Below are 24,483 nucleotides of genomic sequence, written 5' to 3'. Positions count from 1 at the left end.
TTCTAGTGAATAATTAATTAATTATAACTATTTTAAGGTATAAACATCCGAGTGCCCGTCACTGTCCCAGTAAATGTCATTTTTAACCTTAAACCATTGACAATAGAGGTGACAGTAGGGTGTAATCTATTTGGGCAATAGTATGTCGAGTAGATGACATTTGCCGTGTTGTCGTTGTTATGAAATAATCTATTTGGACTAACTTGTAGGCTGCGCGCTGATGCTAATCCGAATGGCCTGAAGGACATTTGTTTAACTAATCTTAGCCTACAATATGTACCTGTCAGTGCGACTTAGCTACAGATTAAATCATTGATCTACAGTACATACATTATTAACAAAGCGCAGACACGAACTAAACGTCAAGTCTGTCAGCCAAAAGACCGATTTGACTTACAGATATTTATGTTCATTGTGTATTCGTTTGTACTTAACATAAACATTAAAATTACTTAATGTCAACGAGGGCAAAGATATAAAAAAAAATCTAACAACGACCTACTTTTAAATCTAGTACAGCGTAAAATTGGTAAGAAAAAGAATGCTGATTAGTGTTGACGAATAGTATCCGAGATTTTTTCATTGGTGGCTGGCCGCAGGCGAGTAATGGCGTTCTTTGTCGCGAAATTAGCAATCAGGCGTCGCTGGCTCGGCGGCGTGGCGCGGCGGCATAGTCCTGCAGCGCTGGCTATATTTTGAGCCCTAACTTAAAGTATTATTAAAGTCAAATTTTTTTTCGCTTACGAATGCTGTTTTAAGCTGTTAATCTTACATTTTGTTTTGTGTCACAGATATTATTTGCTTTTTAAGTTATTTAATAATTTATGGTAATCATTTTTATTTTGAATTATTTTGGAGAAAAGAATATTCGAGAGAAAACATGTAACTGTGTCGCATTTAGGATAGTTTTTTTAATGTGAAAACATAGTTTGTGTCAATTACGTCCATTGCAATCGGATACTATGTCATACTATTCAAAATTACTCAAAAAATAATTAAAGTTAAAAAAAATTGCTGACGTCGCATTTAATCGTGTCAATATGGACATTACATGTTTTTGTGTCTTATTGAGGCACAGCTTCATAAGATTTTTGATAATTTTTTTCTAACAAGCTATTACCATAACAAAAGAATATTAAGGTTACTAGAGTTCACACCTTATTAATATAAAAGGCGGGATAAATAAGAAATATGAATTTGTGTCAGTTTCATCCACTGCATAAACAAATAATACAAAAATAATGTTCGCGTTCATACGACGCCAGCGGGTGGCTCTTAACGGGCAACGCGGGCCATGCACGGGGAGCGGGCGCGGCGGGCGCGGCGCGACCTTGACGTGGCGGCGGGTAAGGGCCTCTCTCTAAAAACCACACGTTGCGTACGCAACGCATGTTTACTTCGCCTGCGCGCCAAATTAACGCAACTTATGCAAAGTTATACTACTACAAAGAGAACTTATAAATATTGTACAATGTCACCATTTATCAAAAGAACTGTAAGTAAGTACATCTTATTGCGAGAATTAAGGTCTGTTTATAAATCTATACACATTATGGTTACGCATCATATACTTGTGACAATGACAGGGAATAGGTACCACTTGAGTAAAATTTGCTTATTAATACCGTGACTTGAGGTAACTTTCATTCTTTGATAAAAATATTACTTCTTGAACTTAATTTATATTAATGTTCTCAAAATTTTGATTTCTATATCTAATCAAGTCTAACTTCAATATATCTTAATTATATGGACTAATAAATTTTAATATAATCATTTTTTTTCATTATAAATAGCACAAACCAGTCTTTCCATACTTAACGTAAATTATGCACATTATTTTTTTAATGTATTTTTTGTTCTTAGCATTTTTTTATAATAGATATTATTAATTATGTACACGTATTGAGGTTATTTAATGCCTGTTTATTCTGATGTTTTGAATACATTTACCTTAAATAATAATTACCAACACTTTTGATAGTTCAAGGTTCTTGGATAATAATTACCTTTGGGTTCAATTGGCGTAAAGGACATTTTGGCGAAAATGAGTTATATCCACTACCGTAGCCTCAAAGGGTTTAATTGACAAAACGCCAGGATATCTTTCCAGGAGAGCCAAAAATCAGTTTTATTTTGAGAAAAAAATCAGACCTTTTTTGTTTGTTTGAATTAACTGATGCATGTATGTGGCTTATTCCTAACTTTTTGAGGTCTTTTAAACTGATTTCTTGAATACAATGCTTATTTACAAAAATAGCATGTCCGTTACGCCAAAAAACACGACTATTTTTTTTAAAAGGCGTCCCTTACGCCTCTTCTTTAATGTTTATCTTATCAGAAACAGGGCGTAATGTACTAAAAATTAAACTGTTTTAGTACCATTTGGCGTAAATTCAACAATTTCATGGCAATATTCGCAACTTGCATTTAGGGAACACTGTACTTCTAAGTACTATAATTTCCATTTTTTATCTGAAAAATTATAGAGATGTATGTATTCACTGTCAAGTTTTCCCCATTTTTGTTATTTTGGATACTTAAACGTGGAAAAGGTCGTTTTTAAGAAAACAATGTTTTTTTACACACTACAAAAACAATGTTTTTTTTTTTTATTTGTTTATATTACTTCAAGTATATTAATTAAATTAAATTTGGTAGGTGAGAAGAGATCTCTGCTAAAAACAATTGAAAACCGAAGGGGAAACATGTTGGGGCACCTGATACGTCACGATACTTACATAAAATCTATAATTGAAGGCAGAATAGAAGAACAGAGAGGCAGAGGAAGACCGAGACGTGCATATATTGACCAGGCCAAAGAGAAAATTAATGTATTGACGTACCATGAGCTCAAAACAGTGGCAGAGAAAAGAACAGAATGGCGAATACTCCACCGACAAAAGCTAGGCTCTTAAGAACAATGATGATGATGATTACTTCAACATAATCACTGCTGTCCTACCATTTATACAGGATGTCCAGTAATTAATGGACAACCTTCTAACCATCGACAGGGCACCTTAGGCTGGTCCAGAAAATGCACTTATAGGTTTAGTAAAAGTTTCGTGGTTTTCGAGATAATCGCACTTTTCTAATTTTGGTTCCTTGTTTCACTGTAATGATCGCTTAGGACATAAATGAAAAGATTTTTACCTTCTGTTTTTTGAAAAATATTCTCAAATAGGCCTGCTAACCGAACCGATAGGCAATACAGTTTTTCCATAGCCAAGGTATATTTTTAGAAGTCCTTAATCCAAAAAAATACATTGGACTCTAACATTTTTAAGAAGTCTGATCGCTTGTGGTGAAAAAAAAAAAACGTATGGAGAACAGAGTGGCCAACTTTTTTAAAAATAGATTATCTAATACTGATTCTAAAATGGTATCACACATGCTATTTACATTTCTACAAACAAAGATTATGGCCTAGATGGTGGTTAAAGTGAAGTATGGTGCTAACTAGTAAAAAGACATAAAAGTGCGATTATCTCGAAAACCACGAAACTTTTACTAGACCTATAAGTGCATTCTCTGGACCAGCCTGAGGTGCCCTGTCGATGGTTAGAAGGTTGTTCATTCATTACTGGACACCCTGTATATATTGATATACAACTATTTGTAACAAATTAATTTTACTATAGAAAGTATTACGCGTTATTTCTGTTTGTAATGTTAATTGGATTATAAATTTTACTTTTATACATACTAAAGTACTATTAGGTACAGTAGTGGTTTTGAAATTTCGTATGTCTATTCAGTAAAACTTATTGAATATGATCGCATATTTATGACATTATATTAGAGTAGAAAAAGGCATGCGGCCAGGCTTACGTACTTCTATGGATTTAAATGCAAACGTTATACCTAGACAGTAACTTTCATAAGGTTAATCCTGTAAATTAGGGTTTAAACAAAAAAATATTAATATGACGTCTTAATTAATATTACCAATGACCCAGTCACAAACAAAACTAATAGTTATCAGTCTAACCTTAATTAAACGCCATAATTACAATTTGAATATAGTCATGTTTTATTATTTTTTATAAAACTGATGAAAAAGTACTAGAGATGCAAGGGATAGTTGTTTGGCCGGATACCGGATACCGGATATTCGGCCTGACCATCGGCCGAATATCCAGTATCCGGCCGCCGAATATCCGGTCAGAGGAACTATACCTACGTTTCGGTTTTTCAGGTGCGCATTCTGCAGGTTTGACCTGTTTCCTAGTAAAAGTTCGCGCACACTCATTTCTAGGTTCGAAATGAGTGCGCGTACAAGTCAGTGGAATGATTAAATTGTTTTAAAATAATAAATAAGTACGATTATGACCGTGTCTGTTTCTTAAATCCAATTTTATTACTCCGAAATCAAGCAATGTTACTATCCGGTATCCGGCCGGATAGTAAAATAATAGCCGGATAGGTCAATACCGGATAGTAACCGGATATCCGGTGCATCTCTAAAAAGTACCCACTAGTTCAGTTTAAATTGTCAAAATTTAGTAACCCTATAAATAAAGCAATGAGCACATGAGAAGGTAATGCAAGTACCTACTTAACAAAAAAATTGACAAGGAAAGTAGGTATAACTAGGTCATCCCACGTAAACACAAAAAAGCAACAATTATAAACCCGAAATTATACATAGTATGGGAGCGCAGGCGTATCTCTTACATTGAATCTCTCTCTCTCTCGCATAAATATACAATAGTTATACATTTTTTGTACATTAGTTGTGGGCGTAACGTACATTTAGCACTCAAAAATTTTCGATGCAAAAGGGCGTATCCTACACAAAGTTGGGAGTTGCGCCAAAATGTCCCACAACATTTTTTTGAATTGGTAGATACGGCCAAATGCGTTGGAAAACTGTGTTCAAGCATTGATTTTTCATAGGGCTTAACGGACATTTTTTTCAAGTTATCAATACGTTAAATATACTATTCGATGGAGAAAAAAATACTGAGTATAACAGCATTTTTGCAATTTTGTCCCTTACGCCCTTTGAGCCTACGGTAGTCGTTATACGGTAGTCGGTTTTGTTCAGAATTCCAAGCGCTTTCGTTCTGTTTAGTGAAATTTTTTATATCTCTTAAAAAGTTGCCTTTACGACCAAATTTTTGCACTATGAGCTTGTAAAAACAGCTTATCTAAAGGGGCGTAAATGACCAGTTATAAATTAGAAATTCATAGATATTATCGTTAAGGTTACCGCTAAATATAAATATGATTGTAAATGACTTACATGTATTTTGTCGTCCTTTAAGCCCTTCATTTGTCTTGATGATTTTTCATATCGTATCTCGTATGGTCAATATGGTCGTAAAGGACATATTTTACTATTGACAATTTTTATTTTACTTGCCCTTTATGACCCGCCCTAAAATGATTTTACCATAAGTATATGAAGCGAACAAGGTTGTAAAGGACTTTTCTAATATTTGTATCGTTTACTACCACGAATTAGTTTCTAAACTCTAAATTTAAAACAAGTAACATGGACTTAGCGACACGGACTTACATTTCTCTTCAAATTAAAAACCTCAGCTCGGTGTTTTTCAGCAACTATCATCGTTTTACTCGCAGTGGAATTTCTTATAGTATATTATATATATACATAATTTCTTATATTCTATAATATCGTTGTTTATCGACTAAGCCAATCTGTGTAAGAATGTCCTATAAAATCATTCATTCATTCAATTGTTTCATAATCGTTCTAACAGAAAATATTCTGCTCCTCAAAGGAACATATTTTTTTCAATAACTTTTAAAATTTATGAAGTTTTGTATTCAATGTACACCATCATCATTGTAATTGGCGTTGCTTGCCACGCTTTATATATCACAAAATTAGCAATACATTGCGTCTTAAAATAATCTTAAAAAGTGTACTAAATATCGAATAAAAGTTATTTTTAAAAGTTGCTGATGTAACATTCTCATTCAAAAGGTAGGGACCACTTTGTTCTTTACCATAAAGACGAAATTTTATTGTATCTTTATACAAATAACCTGTCAGAGAGTCCTTATGGCAAGGATAAAGTGGTACCTTTTGATTGCGAACGTCACGAATGTTGGTCAGTATGAGGAGCCTTCATTTTATTTTTAAATATACTTACAACATACCTACGCCCACACTATGAAAAGACTTAATATAATAATTATGCCTCCGAATGAAATAAATACACTGTAATGGCTCCTCTACACGATGGGCCAACGCCGGCCACTCCAAGGGAGCACGTAGGTACTCGCTACCCGCGTAGGTAGCCTTCCCTGCGTACGCCGTTCATGCAAAGTTTTATTTTGCCAAATATTAAAAAACCGTTGTTGAAAATGACCCAAATTATGAATGTTGTCTCGATGTGGCATTATAATAATGTAGACATAAACTTAATAACATGAATTTTTTTTTGTGGCAGATACATGAAGTTTATAAGAAAAAAAAAGATTAAAAATAAAAGCGGTGGATGAATTTGACACACATTTGTTTGAATAACATATTATAATATCCTGTGAAGTACAACAATTCACTTACCGACTATAATTTTATTTTAGGCATTTTAGGTTCACTGTTAGGTATTTATTAAATGTCATTATACCCGTGGATGAAAATGACACAAAATGCGTGTGTACGTCAGAAGCCACTTTGCTTTTACAGGGAAACAAAGAATTTCATCTCGAATATTCTTTTTACCGAATGCTGTTTAAAAAAAGAAATACCTAAATTTCTACCTAAGCAAATACCTAGGATGACACAAATTATTATTATTAGGTTTAGTATATGGTCTGAAAACTATATGTAAAAAATAGGCAACATTAATAATCTTATAACTTCAAAAGTTATTGCTATCGGACTAGCAGGCGCGGGCGCCGCACCGAGCTGAATAACACCGAGTTTTTCTTAATTGCCGCGCAGATGAGCTTTACAGCCGGCCTTGTTACACAAATTACTATTATTTATTTAACGACTCGACTAAATGAAAACATGAAGGATTGTGCCGCACCGTGACTTTATTTATAGCCCTCATCAGGTTTTAATTTAAACACGATTTCGCTTTGCGTCACATTTCTTGATATTTTTTACTCTCATTCAAAAAACCTTTTATCGAGATCACTTTTCGAATGCCGGTAATAAAAAAACGTATCAGCGGAACGCATTTATTAAAGCGGTCGTAAAACGGCAAGCTACCATACTAGTTGAATTAAAACACGTCTTTTGCAAATTCGACTCAGAGGAAGCTTCCGCTAAATCCTTTTAGCCACTACACCTCACCGTAAAAGACGTAAAAACTTTACATTCATGCCCTAAAAAAAGGAAGACGGGCAAACTTTTCCACTTTACCGCCGTCAAAATGAACTTCGTTTAAGGACTAAATTGTATTTCGAACTTGTTAATTCCAGTCTCCGGCGCAGTTACTTAAGTAAGTCTTTCATTAGCGGTCGCCACGTGGCCTGAATTATAAGGAGTTTTAAGGTTCGAAAAAAATTCAAAGACAATGTAGCCGTGTCGCGATTGCCAAACCCTTCAGGCCGCCGCCGCATACAAATGGGCTTCGCTTATTAGCGTCGGCCCGGCGGGAAATTATGCCCGTGTCATTACGATACTTTCATTCCAATCATATAATAATAGACTATCAAAAGGAATTATCATTTACTAGTAAGCGCGATAAAAGTTTCCAATATCTGAAGTAGTATTTCGAATTTCATGTTTCCTTTCAAAACAACAGGTATTCTTGGATCTTTTGTGGATATTTTACTTTTGTTAGTACCTACCTATTCTACTTTGTCGATACTTAGTTTGAATTTTACATCGATATTAACTTTCATATATGATACCGTGTTGTCTAAAACTGCATACAAATGTTCAAATAACCGAGCAGGTGGAGCAAATTCAGCTTGAACATTATTTACGAATAATACACTATCAAGACTTAGATTATACCTAAGTAAAACATACCTATATCACCTAAAAGTTTTATGCTTCTTAGTTTGGCCTAAAAAAACTCGATTTAAAATCAATCAACAATAATGATCGATCACAAAAGAACATCTGTACTTTATTTCCCAAGTTTGAAAGTCGCGCTACCCACTTAGCAGCGCGGCCTTTGCGACAGTTTCTCGTAAAAAACGACGAAGGCGCAAATCCAGTAAAGACATGGTGAATAGTTATGTACCTACAAACAGTGAGTGGCAGGAACAGTGGTTACAAAAAGGAGCCGTCTGTCTGCCGCGACGGGAGATCCGAGGACAATGAAAAACACTTTTGCGCCGCACGGGAATGCAAAATAGGGTATCGCCGCGAACCACGCATAAATTTTTATTACACATGTAAAGATTTTATCGAGGGCCGCACTTGTTTATTAAATAAAGGAAGTTTGAGCACAGGAAGTGCTTACATACCGGTACGAACGCATACCCCACAATAAGATACCTATTATTGACCGAACGCATCAGAAAAAGGGAATATATAATGACGTAGCCGTAACTTTCGCGAGCACGCAACTTTATATATTTTGAATGCTTAGCCAGAATGTTACTGCGAAGTTGTATGCGATTGTTTTACGTTTGACGTTTTCTTTTATATTTCGGCTTGTAATATGCAACCTGACCATTTGAGAACATACATAACTTTAAACTCCGCTTCGTATAATTTGTAATTATGTACCTACTCGTACCTGTATCGCGAGGATCTATGCCCGGCAAAAGGCGTTTATTCTTTTAATTGATATTGTGTGCCGATGCTAGAGCTAGTAGGTATTAGCTAATAACACGTAGGCATTTTGTTTAGTTTTAGTGGGAAAAAAATGTAAAACAGGAATTCTGGCTGGAGACGTAAATTGCAACGTAATAAATTTATATATGCTCAACATGATTATCCTAATTAAATAAAAATTATGTACAAAGTAACGGTTAGAACCACGATTCACGTAGACGCTTAGTGGCACGGTGGCAGCCATCTATCGGAGTGGCTCATCTGCAATTCTGATCGCTCTGGCTTTCAATCAAATTAATTACTGCTCCTCCGTTCCTCTAACCATGATAGTATAAAAGAAATTCGATGAAAAAACGTGACTGATCAAGCTAATTACATTCTGGACAGGCCCGCTTGCCTTAATAAAATTTGGTAACTTTTCTTGAGCCCTTCTGTTCGACGTCATTTTATAATAGGACAAGTAAAAACTCATTTACTTTATATTAAAGTTTATTTTTAATATAAAGTTGAAGTTGAAACAGCTAAAAATATATACAGCGAACCCACTCAATGTAGGTACGTTTCAGAGTAACACGCATCAAAATTCACGAGTAAACATATCAAAGTAAATGAGGGCGCGTCGAGAGACACTGACAGCTGACTAGTTGTACTAAATTGCATAGCTATTAAATCTGTATGAATAGTTTGCGGCTGGTATGAGTGACGTGTTGTAATGAAATCACTGCTCGCCGTGATCAGGGTTGAACGGGGTTAGGTATTCGACAATAACTTGTGTCTTTACTCGTTCCTTTTCGCGAGGTTATTAATAATAATTTAATACAGAGCGGGTTCTCCAGATACAGGTATACATATACTTACAAGGAGGACTCAATTGTAATTGTATTCAAATTGTATTGTTTAACACAATAAACATTTTTCATTTTTCATTTTCATTAATTAAATACAATCTATGTAAAGTCAACTTTAAATTATGGGTGCACAAATCATCTCAAAAATATGTCCCATAGCTCTTACGTCAGCGAATTAACAACTATGGGACATATTTTTGAATAACTTGGCTACATCCATATTTTTACAGTTGACTGTACATAGTAGTTCGCGCTGAACAGAACTCATTTTTTTTTAATTTACAGTCTTCAAAAGAAATGCATCCTGTGTAACTACATTATTGTGTAATTGTTTCATTTATTTTAAAGTGAATCTTCAAAATAGGTACCTATTTTCGACAAGTGTTAAACTTCACTTCACGAGGCCAAACCTCACTCAGTGGCTAAGCCAAAATCATCCTTCGTCCCAAGATTCCAAAGAAGTCATTTAAACGAACAGTTTGATAAGTAAGTAGTCATTACATTAAGGTAATTGTCAGCTCCCACGCCACGTCAATGCCGCAACTGTAATGCCCCAAATGCAGGTGCAGTTACTTTCCATGTCACCTATACGGTTTTAAACGGCCGTCCGTTTATTGTCCACCGAGCGATATAATATGTTCGCTACTTTTGGAGTATTTACTTCATCGAAAAATATATTATACATAAAGGTACCTAAAAGTTACTTAAGTGCTATCAAATAAAACCTTTTAGTTTCTGAAATGGTTGTAAAATACAGACAAATGTGGCAAACATTTAAGGGTCTCCTTTTAGCCATTTTGGCCACGGAACCTTAGAAAGCTTTACTGCCTGGAATTGCGTACCTAAGCCATTTTTACTACGACATTTTGTACACAGAATTTACTCTGTAACTTAAGACGAAAGACGAAACGAGCGTAGCCGCAAATAAAGCGCTATCGCTAAGTAGGTATGCTTACCAATTAATTTATTACGTAACCTCAACTCCATTTACTTGCGTTGCGAAAATACGAACGATACGACTTTAAGCCACATTCCATTTCGACATTTACATCGCCTAATAGCGTCGTCTATACCCGCTGAATATGCTATGTATTCCCATTGCGTTGATGGCAGGCATCACACTGAATGCTTAGGCGAACCAGAGTAGGTACTTAATTCCGTCCTCGGGATTCATCAGATACGACAGGCATTACTGGCATTTTAAAGTTTTCCTTTGGTACCTAAGAAGTATATTGTCCATACAAGATGCTGGGGCGTTCCGAACGAAAGGTGACTGGAAAACCTAGAATAGATATATAGGGTTAAAAATCTCACTATATTAGCTTAAGATTTGGTTATTAAATAAACTATTCAAGAGGCATCACGTAGCTCTACAATACATAAGTAAAGCCCTGAGTGTGATTGCACATAATTTAACTAATTTCCCATTTTTGTAGCTGGTGGGATAATATTAGCATTAAACCTATCTATTGCCTACGAAATAAATAAATAAGTACAATACTGGTCGTTCAACTCGCCTGTGCTCGTTAAGCGATGGTAACGACGTCTAGGTTGGTGCCGACTAGAAGCTTGAGTGAGGGTTGACAGTAGTGAGTGTTTGCTTTGCACCCATCAACGTCCGATGGGATAATGGCAGCGCGCAATACCCTCCGAACAGCCGAGATTTCGTTTCGATTTGGCTTAATGAATTTCCTAGATAAGTATTGCGGGTTAAATCCTGTAGGAATACCGATAGGATTACCTATTGAGAGATATCGGAGCTTAATGAGTTGGCTCGTAATAGACTACGAAAAGCGGAAAGAGTACAAAGTGAGTATTAACGTTGCAGAATCACTTTTTCGGTTCATAATCTCGAGGCACGGCGTGAAGCACCAGGGAAATAAAATACCAATTTTCACCTCAAAGAGCGTGTGTGAAGTGCAGAGCCAATTCGAAAGCTATCTCGGGGAAATAATATTTTGATATTTCTTAAACACTAGACAGGTAGGTTTAGCGTCACGTAGACGACGGGACGATTTCAATTTCCCAGCAACCTCCCACCATATTGATGACGGTCCCGAGGGACTGGATGAAAGATACACGACTCGAATGCCTGCCAACTATTTAACTTTGGAATGGAATACTTGCACATGTGATGATACTTTTTGGAAATATCTGCATGGTCATGGGGTAGATATATGGACTAGAATCTGTAAGATTTAACGTAGTAATATATAACTGCAAACGCTCTCAACTGTGTCCGTCGTCTTTAGAAACGAAATAATGAAGAATAATAATAGGAAAAAATAAAATAAATAATAAATAGTAATAATGAATATGGCTACCTCTTTTAACGGCGTTCTCCTTAAATTCACGACTTTGAATTTTTCTCATTACAGTTGAGCTATAGTATCCTGTATTGCAATCGTATAGAGCTATCAAGAATATATGGACTCTGCATTTTCGGTTTGCACCTATGACACTGAGAATCTTAAAATCCGAGCATTTTGTACCACGGTAGTACAAAAGCTTGAACAGCAACGTCATAATACGATTTTTTTAGTTTCACTGGATATCTAAGACATATAATCAAGGAACTCAAATTCCTATAGTAAATCAATTCCTACAAATTTTAAACGTTCACAGATAAAATTATTCAGGCTCGTGAGAGGCAGAATGGTCGCAAATAGTGATTTAAAGTGTCCTCTTCATGTAAGCCGGCTTACTTCAGAAGCATCTAAATGCAAGGGCAGGGCGTCAATCGCCAGGGGAGTTGCGCATTTATTCCAATGTTCTCATTTTTATGTTGTACACGCAAAATAGCCGTTTTGGTCGCTTTTGTCTCAAAATGTTTACGTATACATATTACTGCCTTGTAAATGAATAAGTGACTTTTGAGTTTAATATGTGTTTCCTATAGCAAAGAGGCCACAAAGCAGTATTGAGGATTCAAAGCGAATATTGTGATTAAGAAACGCGATCAGATGAACTTTTTATATAACAAATACATAAAAACATTTTAAACGACATGTACAAGGATACAAACAGTTTCTCTAGCATGTAATCGGCATTCATTGGCATAAACAATCCGATAGCGATTCTAGAAGCTTATCCCAATTGTAGAAAATACATGTCGTGCGGGAATGCAGCTTATTGGTTCACGCCATCGACTCGCGTCAAGCACCGATACGGATATTGCTATGCAAACGAATCTCCACAAACGTTTAGGTAGCACTCGATACAAAAAGGGAAAACAATGGGTGTTATCGACGTGCGATGTAGATCTACCGTTTGCTACTATTTGGGTTTAGCGTTGATCCTACACACAGTGATGGACGGGGATTGCCGGGCCGGAATATTCCACATTCGAATAAGCCGAGTGCCACAGATAATAAATAGTTCGCACTGCATTTGTGCGCATGATATGCTTGAGTTTTCAATTGGATTGTCAAATGTTTCATCAGTCTGAATTATATTATATACTTCAGTTTGAATATGCAAATATCTACTTTATCTGTTCCATTTATGCATCAATACTAGTTAGCGTAAGTGCAAAATGAAGGCGAAGTTACGCTTAAAATCAATATTCTTTATCCCATTCAATATCCCGATGAAAGCTTGTAAGATGTATAAAAAGTAGTGGAACAGCTGGGTGCTCCGGATCGCTCTCAGAAAGAACTGTCAAAGTAGTTAGCGTAAGATGCCGAACAAGTTGGATGTTTGAACTTGCATCAAGGCTAACTTGCGAGAGATGCATTTTAACATGTGCCAGCGCTGAAATTGCAGGAATATCGCGGGAATTCAATATTTTTGTAGACAGCTTCTGATGTGCACCGACGAGACGCCCGTCGTCTGCGTCATGCTTTCTTTTGTGCTCAACGATGCGTGGATTATTTTCGATGGGCACGTCATGATTTTCTATTGTTATTATGCACTTGAAATAATTCAGGTTTCTCCATAAGTATGCCATATTGCCAGCTCAATATCCGATTATGCTGTCAATCAGGATCCGAATTGAATTCATTCAACGTCGGGCGCTGTGTAAATTAAATAATTTGGCCAAGTCCGAGATAGCTCGAGGCATTTAGTGTTCCGTACGGCTATTACCATCAGTTTGGCATTGACATAAACGATATCGTGAACGTAATTTACTTCCTATAGATATATCTCTTTCGCACTAATATATCAGTACGAGCGAGATGCATAGAAAGTAAATTACGTTCACGCCCACGGTAGCGTTTATGTCAATGCCAAATTGATGGTAGCCGTACCGCCTTCATCGTTACATTTTACAGAGGTTGCTTGCCTGTTTTTAGGATACCGTATTCAACTACACCCACAGAACAATAGTACAAAGTGTCTAAGTGCGAAGGCCGAAGGCCGAGCTTTAGCAAAATGTCATCGCTTTAGCACAGAGCAATAGTACAAGTGTCTAAATGTGAAGGCCAAAGGCCGACCTCCGCGTAGCCCGAAGGCCCGAAGCGTCCAGGATGTCAGTGCTTTAACACAGAACAATAGTACAAGTGTCTAAATGCGAAAGCCGAAGGCCGAGCTCCGCGTAGGGCCGAAGGCCCGAAGCGTCCAGGATGTTAGTACTTAAACACAGAACAATAGTATAAGTATCTAAATGCGAAGGCCGAAGGCCGAGCTCCGCGTAGGGCCGAAGGCCCGAAGCGTCCAGGCTGTCAGTTCTGTGTTTAACCACTGACATCTTGCAGGCTTCAGGCCTTCGGCCCTACGCGGAGCTCGGCCTCCAGCCTTCGCATTTAGACACTTGTATTAATTACCTGTGTTTAGAACTGACCTCCTGGATGCTTCGGGCTTTCGGCCCAATGCGACTTCAGCCTTTGGATCTTGCGACTTAGACACTTGTACTTAAAAATACTTGGAAAAGTTACGGGAGGCGCGCGTCTGTCGGACGCTCTTCGAATCGCTCCTTCGGCCTTTGCATTTAGTTAGATTCTTGTACTATTGCTTTGTGTTTGAATACCGAAGTCGAGCATCTCGCGAATGCTTGATGTATTATAATAATTTAGAGTAAGGCCAATTAAGCGCGCACCACGATTTTTTGTCCTGCGATAATTTTGTTGCAGAAATGCAACGTATGTGTTTATATGTTAGTGCGCGCATATGCGACAAAAAAATCGCAGCGATTTTAAAATTGTGATTTGTCACATTTTTCCGCGATTGTTCGCGACGCGATTGTCGCAAAGTGAATTGCAGCACGCGGAGTTGTATGGCCCCGCGCGCACTATGATAATAAAATCGCACCCCGGCCGGACCTCAGTCGGCATTTCGCTCTCCAAACCCCAAACATCTCGGCACCTGCATCTCCAATGGAGTCTCAAAATGAGATGACCTTTGTGTTATAAATGCTCAAAGTCATACAGCAATCGCATATTAAAGACACGTTTCATGACAAGCGACTGGTACGAAATCCATGTTGAGAATGGACAAATCGTCGACTTTTTCATCGCAGTGCGCGCAGTGAATTTTCTGCGATATATTACAGCGCGATTCTATAATCGTGTCGCAAAAATTAATATCGTGGTGCGCGCTTGGCCTATAATACCTTAAATGTATACTCCTTCAATTTGAATTTAGAACTCATTATTATTTTTTATTTGATTTTGTTTCTAGTTCTATGCCATATATATAGACTAATATTATTTAGAACTGCTAATAAACAAGATCGGCTTACTTTAAATATTTCGTCAATTTTACCTTTGTTTCTAAAAACTGTGATATTTAACTGTCATATACTATTAATGTCTTCCAAAATTATTTTATCGTAACAGGACTGAAGGGCTACCGCGAAAACTGAAATTCGCAATTTGCGGGGATCTTTCTCTTTTACTCCAATGAAGGCGTAATTAGAGTGACAGAGAAAAATGCTCGCAATTTGCGAACTTCTATTTTCGCGGTTATAGCCCTGAATCTTGTTGCTCACCGATCCGTTCAAAAATATACATAAGTAGGTACTGAATATAATTAATAGATATTATAATTATACAATTAATACAGAAATGTAATGGTACTTAATGAAAAGGAATATTGTGTATATTGTTTCGACGAATCAGATACTCTCAATAAAATCTATACATGAGGCCAAAGCTGTTCATAAATATTAAATGACTTTATTATCTCTATACGCCTTACTAACTCTATGTGTCCTATTGTGGAAAAAAAAACACAACGACAGTCAAGAACGGAATTCTTAATTCAAATTTTTCAGATTTTTGAGATGCCTAGTCCATTGGTTGGAAAGCCCGTTCGAAATTGAAACTTATTTGCAATGTAATAAGGTCGTATTTTGTAGATCTCTCTCATATTTATAGTAGGCTATTGATATAAAATTAAAAATCCCACAAAAATAAGCAAGCAGAATTAAACTTTGTGTCAAAGACATAAGTCATAAATTTCAATGCCAAAGTTTTAACTAAAGATGTTTCTCGCCTAATATGAATTGACCAGTGTAAGCATCAGTTAGCTAGCTCTAAGCAACCAAAGGTCAAGCTGCAGTTGAAAAACTAATAAAGATAAAGTTAAGCTGATAATTTTCCCGCCGTCTCCATGTTCTTTAAGTTGGGTATTGACTGGTCAGCTGCCTGTTAGCTATAGTTTTCGCGAAAATCGCCAGGACAGAGGTGAAAATTTTTGTATGAAAACTTGCAACTTTAAATGCATTTTTTGACGAAACTATTGCAGTCTAAAATGAAGTCAAAATCAGTCCATCGACTCAATTTTTTGCAAGCTTTCTAATGGTACCCCACACGATTCTTACAAATGAAAAAAGTTTCAGCCTACCCCTCTCAACCCCCTAAATTTCCCCCTTTAATAAGAAATAAGCAGTTTTGACTTAAAGTGACATTCCATTTCCAACTGCAGCTGCAATACTGTTCATTTTCTATGGAAATTGACAATGACAGCGACGCGTTTCCATAGTAAAATGGACAGTATTGCAGCTGCAGTTGGAAATGGAATGTCACTCTTATTTACAATATGAGTGGTGGTAATTGCTATAACTGTTCCAAATTTTAGGTATCTATGTCAAACGGTCTCTGAGAAAAACGTATTTAACTGATTTGCAAGACCGAAGTGATCCCATAAGTGTTCCGTAAACAAAGTTTTGTACGGAACACTAAAAAATGAAAACTTCAATAAGTGCGGGACTCGAGATTTGGCAAGCGAGTAAAATGATTTTATATCCCGCGAGTGGCCGAGCCGCGAAGAATTAGCTCTTGAGGACGGATAAACTGCGAACGGATCGCTTAAACGCCGCTCGGTGGTGAGTTATTGCTCTCAGCGCGGTTGTTCGCCGCGCCATTTATAACGGAGCTCTGCTCAAACCAAATATTATTCCTTAACTACGTTTTTACCGCAAACGGTTCCAGGAAATGTTTTTTACAAGCTTTTGTTTTACCGAAACCAGTATCAGTATATCGCAGTTTCTCTTTCAATAAAGGAACGATTTTCTACCCGGTTGTAGTATCACATTTTTATCGCCTGTCACCATGCCTGACACGTTCTAACAAGTATGTAAGTGCAAAAGTGACAAGAATAGTGACAGACGATAAGAATACCATGCTTGCGTCGCTCATATAACAATAGTAGTCTTCTGTGTAACCTAGTTTATTATATTATAGGTAGCTGCAAGCTTTACTGTTACGGCTTTGGATCTAAAATCGTTAAGTCGCTTTAAAGCTTTTTACCTCGCTCGCTGCAATATAGCTCGAAAAGTACGCTCCTCTCTTACACTATCCCAAGTATCCTTCCTTCGACTTTAAAATGATCAGTGGAAGTAACGAGGTAACTGAACAAGGAAAGGAGTTTAATCTTCTAACTTTGTACTTAAATAAGGGACTGAAGAAACTACTTTGAGAATATACTAGTACAGGCAATATATATCAGCAAGCTGGATAATCTTCCGATTATGTAAATGAAATGAACATTTCCGAGCAGGTCTGGGTCATCATAGCTACTTATTTATGCTTTAGGAAATTCCCAGATAAAATAAAATATGTAGGAATTCATAATGTGGACCAACTGTACATATTACGTAGGTACCACGTAATTTAAGTACAACTTATCATGACTAGGTTTTTAGACTGCTTTCTCTTTCAGAATTTTATTTGTAAGCGATCATTTAATTCTCCGGAATGAAATTATTGTAATGTGTATTTTTTTTTCTAAGTACGAATATTCTTCTACAACTTTTAAAGATCACCATTATCAAAAGGTAATAGGAGGAATACTCGTGGAATGACTGCAAGATTTTATCCTTCATGGACGTCAGTGGGGAAGCGTATTTCACCCTAACTTTTCCTAATTTAAAACTTATTCATCAGCGTTGAGTAGACAAAGGATTTTAACGTCTGCAAAATTACGTCCAGCGTTTTTTAAACAGCCCAATCAGTTTTTGTATAAATTATTATGCAAAGCTTAATGAAGTGGGCGAATTTAGTGGCCACGCGTAAATTAATTACTGATTTTTCGTTAAATATAATTCACCACGATTTTCACGTAATTTCCCATTAAAAAAAGGTTTTGTGGGCCTCATTTTTACTGGTTTTACTGGTGAAATATTGTGAAAAAATATGCTTTGTCACGGTAAAAGTTCATTCAAAGATAAAAGCAAATAGTTTGACTCATTAAAACGGAGCGAGGCAAACTGCTGAGTCGCTATTGTCATTCTCTACCCTGAAGAGCAGTTTGATATTTCGGGCGGTAACGATGACGTTCGACTCTGCAGATACGTTGCCCTGGACCCATTCTTTGTCGTTTATTGTACCTTTTCTGGAAAATCTAACTGCTGACGAACGAATATTACATCCATAAAACATGCAGGACCGGAGCGTGTTCTAGAAAGCAGAAAATCTTAAGGTACTTCTAGGTAGGTACGCTTAGTACGAGCTCCTAATGTTCCTATTTTATAACGTTCCGGATAAGACGTTTACTATCGAATATTGTTTGTTATTAATCACTTGGGTGCGGTTTGATGTGAGCCGGGGTTCACATTTTATTTTTCAGATAATTTTTCACCCTGTCTCATCGCTGTCGCATTTTTGTCGTAACATTTTTCAAGTCTTAATGATCACTGCACTGTTTCGATTGAAAAAAAAAACAAACAAAGGGCTGCATTTATTGAATTGCCTATATTCCATTTACTTAGTTCTTTGTTGTTCAAATAAATGCTGCCTGCAATGTATTTGAACTGAGGTTCGTAGGTTTCTGTGTTAAATCGATGAAATAGAAGGCTCTCAGCAAACATTGCTGCCCTGCCGGGCTGCCGCGCAGCGTCTCAGCGTCAGTACATACGTATGATGGGTAAGATATGAACGGGGACTCTGTAGTGTAGCTATATATGTACAGATATATGTAGACACATTAGTAGGATTGAAACCTCTCTGCCAAACTTAGAATTGCAAATAGTGCCTGCAACCACTCTCCGATGCTGTTTGGTTCAAAGAAAAACAGTATTTCGGGGTTCTTTTAAGAATAAATTGAATTTGAAATCGCTGTGGCAGTGTTTTAAAGTTAGAAATAAATGACGTCGCGCTCATAGTTTTAATACATTTTACATAAATTGTCTAGAACATTATTTTGAAAAGGAAAGACTTTATAACTTCAATTTCCATGTAAAATCACTTGGCAACATTAAAATGATAGTACCTAACCGAACTAAACCTTCGCAGTCTCTACATTTAACTTTAGCTCTATACAAGTATCTATGTGCCTATCATCGGTTGACATTTACTTACTCATACTGAATTTAATAAAGATTATTACAGCTAACTTCTTCTTACATACAGAGCAGCATCGACAAGATAATTTCAAAGTCCATGTTAATGTATGTTGACGCGTACCCGGGGGGGTTAATCAAACTCTGAGCGTCAGCGGGAACTAATTTGATCTAAAGTTTCGGTTTCCGCGGCCAACTTATTTGCCTTCCTAGTTATGATACTTAACGGTGTTCATACCGAGAGTTCATATATTGTCCCCGCATTGTCTGAACTCGTAATAAGTCAATGCGGTTGTCAAATAACTTTGCTAGAACCCGCAGCCGTGTGCATTTCTCTTAATGAAGTTGGCGGTGAAACTTCATTTGTGCTAAAAATGATTGTAGTTAGACGTGCCACTACGTATACGTCCAAAGGATGTATTCTGCCAAGTTTATGAATAGATACCTTAAATGTGCATGAATTGTGTTACATACCATATTTTAGTATTTTGCTAGGTATTTCCATTTATGGTAGGTAGGTAATTATTAATGACCTGATCGATTTATGACGAGCAAATTTTATTGTGGTATTATTTAGTACTTACTGCCATGAGACCGGAACTTAAATTAGTGAATTAGGTTTTATTTTTATTTTATATCTTAAAGGTACACATTTTTCATTTTCATCTTTTTCCGGATAGTACGGATAAGATGGTCGTTCTTGTCTACATCACAACATGATAAAACGGTGTCCGTCACTTTCTATCCCGCGGTGTTAACAAGTGACAGTTATTTTATCACGTGGATAAAACCATCTATAAGCCGACAGGTTACGTAAAACATTATGACAAACAAGTTTGGCGTAAGTACGGCGGCTCAACCGCCACGTCTTAAACTTCCGGCCGCCTTCAAACTTCGATTATATTAGGCTGGAACCGCTCTACCTTGAAATATTATGGATACCTGACTGACTGAACTCACCGAAGCTCAGCGCTAATGTTTGCCTGTAATTGCCTCGGCGGGATCGAGTTTGATCCCCGAAGGTGGAACAGAAGATGATGAGATGAGAGAATGACGAGTAATTTCTTTGAAAATCTACTTGTAACCATCATCAACTATGAAAATATATGAAGATTTACGCGAAGATCACATTTTTTGTTTACGACTTTATAAAGTTTTGACTAAGCTACTACTTAGGACACATATTAATTTCTTACTTAGGTACTCATTAACACAACACAACACAACTCCTATACCTACTTACATAAAATGAGAACAGTCTAACATTGTATTTGCTAACCACTCAACCGTCCGGCCCGCGAGACTGTTTTCCTGTCAACCGTCCAGGGTTTTTTAGCGACGCATGCCCCGCGCAGCGCATTCACAACTATCTACAAAAATTATAACTACACTGCCATCTAAATTTTTTTAGAGCTAACTATTTAGTTAGGCTACGTTGTCGCATCAAGATAATTAGTAAATAATGCCGAAATATTCCGTTAGATGGCTCTGAAATCAATTCTATCTTCCACCCCTTTGGATAGTAAGGTTCCCGCGGACGGTTAAGAGCATATTTTTTTCGGATACTATGCTATCGTCGGACGGTCAAGTGGCTAAAGAAAAGCCGCTTTCGAGATATATTTTGCCGCCCATGATGCCTTTACTGTGCGAGTTAGACAGCAATATCTTTATGCGCGTGCAATAGAGATGGCAACAGTCGGGTCAATGTTCGAAAATCTATCTCGAAATCGTCTCTGCTTTATTAAGTAAGTAACAAAAGGATGAATTTAAAGTAAAAATTCGCCAGGTAAAATAAAACACTGTGACTGTTTTGTAAGTAGGAAAATATAAAACTGAGGGCAGAAGCAAGTGGGAAGATTTTGATTAACTTCGAGTTAGACATTTATTTGAACCCTCTAGGCTCTAAGAAGTACCTACTCAAGTAATGAATATTGTTACTCAACAGTTTATTTACGTCGCTTGATCGGGTATCGGACCACATCGGCACCAATATTGCTTTCCTGGTTCAAACTTTGCTTAGCTTTTAAAGACAAACAAAGGAGGTACATATTGTGGTTTTACCGTAACCTTAAGGAGAGCTCTGTTAAACTGCAAGCTAGGTAGGTAACTGTTATACATACTTAGCTAATATTTTAGCGATCAGTTCAATCGAATGGGACTAGGACAATTCCTTTTCTATCAAGGAAAAAACCTAGAGCGGTCTTGAAGTTTAAAAATGTATGGATTATTTTTTCATCATTGACATAGGTACTTAAAGTTTGAGCTTTTCAGGAACACGATCGTAAAGTGACTCAAAACGTACTGCCAGATTCGAACTTTAAGGTACGTCAATTAATAAATAGATCTATAAACGATATGGATTAGATATGTCAGTGTCAAATGTGACGTTTCTTCAAACAATAACGACACATTTAATCCATATCGTTTCTAGATCTATTAATTGACGTATCTTAAAGTTCGAATCGGGCCGGTAGACGCGACAACTCTATTGTTTTATACCCTGAATTAGGACACAAAAGCTACATAGCAATAGTACGACTAATATACTCCTTATTCAAGTTCATAGCACAATGCAACTATAAGTACATATCACACCTTGATGGCCGAGTTCGGTGCGGGGTAGGTGACGGACTGAAATGTGACACGTTGTGTTAGTCCGGGTCTGAATCCATCCGTGAATTCCGGGTCGCAATCCCGTGGACCCTAATTGATAGTGGGGACTTAATTGCCAACCCGGACTGTTATCCTACTAAGTAATTTCTGACCTATATGTCGGCGGCCGATCGTAAGATCAGGCAGATCGTAATGTTCCTATGATCCTATGTAATGTGTTGAAGATAGTCACATCAAACCAATATATAGGTAGGATAGGTTCGTTAGGTTGCTTCAGATGCCCGAAGGGCAAACTGCCCAGAAATAGGAGCCCCACGTAGCGGGGCTCCGTCGACTCAGGGAACGAGTCAAAGATTTTCACGTTTCACGATATGCCTAATAGGAATTTCACGATATGCCTGACCTTACCATCGGCCGCCGTCATATATATAACGTTGCTCTAACCATTTTATGAAATTGTTTGGTTGGTAGCTACACCCATAAAAAATAGGCTTCTACCTATACACAAAGTTTAAACTATGTCAAAAAGGCATTACCTTACCTACCTATGGAAACCTAACGATGGGAATGGGAGAAAGATATTCAAAGCTTAATAGTTCATTTTAAACATAATCCACTCCAATAAGGCCAGAACAAGAGGAATTGAAATAGGTATTATAAAAATCTAATGGAGTTGACATACCTTCTTCGGCTTGCCGTTCTTGCGAAGCAGCTTGGCGCAGCAGAGGCCGCGCGTGTCCGGCAGCGGCTGCGGCGGGCGGCGCTGCCAGCAGAGCCGCCGAGGGCTGGCCGCGCGCGCCGCCTCGCTCCGCATCTCCTCCTTATCTTCACACATTATGACTACGCCCGCCTACGCTACCCACCAAAAATCACAACCACCCAGATATCGATGCTTTATGAGAACCCCTGGCATTGTTTTCGTCTATAAAACTACGGACGCTCCTCGATAAACACTATCTTGTAATATATTACAGAAAATAGAGGCGATTTGGCAAACCGTTTTACCTATGTTAAGCGTTTGAAAATAAGTTATCGCGAGGCGCTAAGTTCGATAGCTTTGTACTATATTTTATTTAAGACTAGGTTAGATCGAAATACTACGTTCTAGTCTACGAGAATCTGAAGAAGCGTAACGTCCGACTTAGCATCTGAAACAAGCACAATTTTGAACGTTACAATAAGTCTTTAACTTATTTACAAAGTGGCATTACGGACGTCGAGAACTTAAGAAACATTCAAATCTTGTTAAACCTTGTAGATGTATATGTAGTGTAGGGACGCCTGGCCGGAAGCAGGCGGGCTGTCGATCGCGTGCCGCGTTCATTCAGCCCGATTCCCTGGTTAAACCTTAGTATAGTCAAGTCCTAGCCGCGAAGTACTCTCGAACTTGGTCTAATTTACATGTAATTTGTGCCCGCAGGTACTTGGGATTTGTCTCTAAGTAAAAATGTTACTTGTGGCGTCCTGATGAATATTAAACAACAAGACTAATGAATGCGCAAACTTACTCCATATTATTACGGCAAGCTCATTGAATTCTTCGCCAAACTCTGCGCATTAAAATTCTTGCCGGGTGTTTAAATAAGGGTGAATTACTGTATAACGGAGAGGTAACATCGAAGTATCGTTTCACCCGTATCTCGTAAATCTTTAAATATGAATGTTCCACTCAGTTATTTTTGACTGTCAGTGCGGGACCTGTCCTTAAAAGATTGGTTTTTGATTTGTACCTACATTGTACACGGTGACCCCTAGAGACTAGGTATAGAGTGGGTCGATAAAGATGACGTTAATGGATTAAAGGTTGCGTTTTAGGATGATTAATTATTACCAACTGCGTAAACAATAAATTATGGAATGTACTTAGCAAGATTGTATTTTAAAAGCCGAATATTTTATTCAACGTAGAACAATAACCACTGATAACCTGAAAACAGTTTGTTTAGAATCGAGACTAGAATACTTATACCTATGAAGGTATAATAATTGTCATTTTTGTGACACAGAGTTTACAAAAAAATGGAGAATTTATAATTATGAATCAAGAAGAACGATAAAGGGAATAATTACTTTACACAAACGGATTGTATTTAGTAGTTATTATTAACGGGTTTTACACTAATCAATTACTTATAACAAACCACCTGTAAAAGTGCCCCACCAATATTTGACTAATTGCAGTAGCGTTAAAAAGATGCGTTTATTGAGTTTAGTAGGTATATCTTATAACATAAAAACCCTGATATTTAACAGTTTCGTAATGAACTGTTTTATGCGGTTAACACAGCCCAGTAGAAGGGGGCTGTGTGCACTGTCTTGCCCTCCGACTTTGCCGCAAAGCTGGATTCATTCCAACAGCCAATATCCCATTCTGTTTGTCTTCCGAGGCAATAAAATGACTTTTATGCTAATCATACGAATTCTATACATTTTTGATGAGACAACCCCGACGCATTCGCAGCGTTTAATTATTATAATTTCCGTCAAAACTTTCAGATTTTCATTCACCGTTTGTTTTAGGATTATTCCCATTATTTACCAAACACCCGTTTCAAAAAGACCATTATAAGGGTGATCTA

At 37.2% G+C, this 24,483-nt stretch overlaps 1 protein-coding gene across 1 annotated transcript in view; it reads right to left on the bottom strand.

Moving 5' to 3' along the window:
* Positions 1–23,065, bottom strand: part of LOC134672482 (uncharacterized) — an 81,583-nt gene extending 58,518 nt beyond the window's left edge. Inside the window, exon 1 of the mRNA XM_063530421.1 lies at positions 22,587–23,065. Within this exon, the coding sequence (XP_063386491.1) occupies positions 22,587–22,739 (153 nt within the window). The 5' untranslated portion in view covers positions 22,740–23,065. The remainder of the gene's footprint in view (positions 1–22,586) is intronic.
* Positions 23,066–24,483: the final 1,418 nt, after the last annotated feature.

Source organism: Cydia fagiglandana, chromosome 17 (assembly GCF_963556715.1).
Source record: "Cydia fagiglandana chromosome 17, ilCydFagi1.1, whole genome shotgun sequence".
Lineage (NCBI taxonomy): Eukaryota > Metazoa > Arthropoda > Insecta > Lepidoptera > Tortricidae > Cydia > Cydia fagiglandana.
This window is presented reverse-complemented; position numbering and strand designations above follow the sequence as displayed.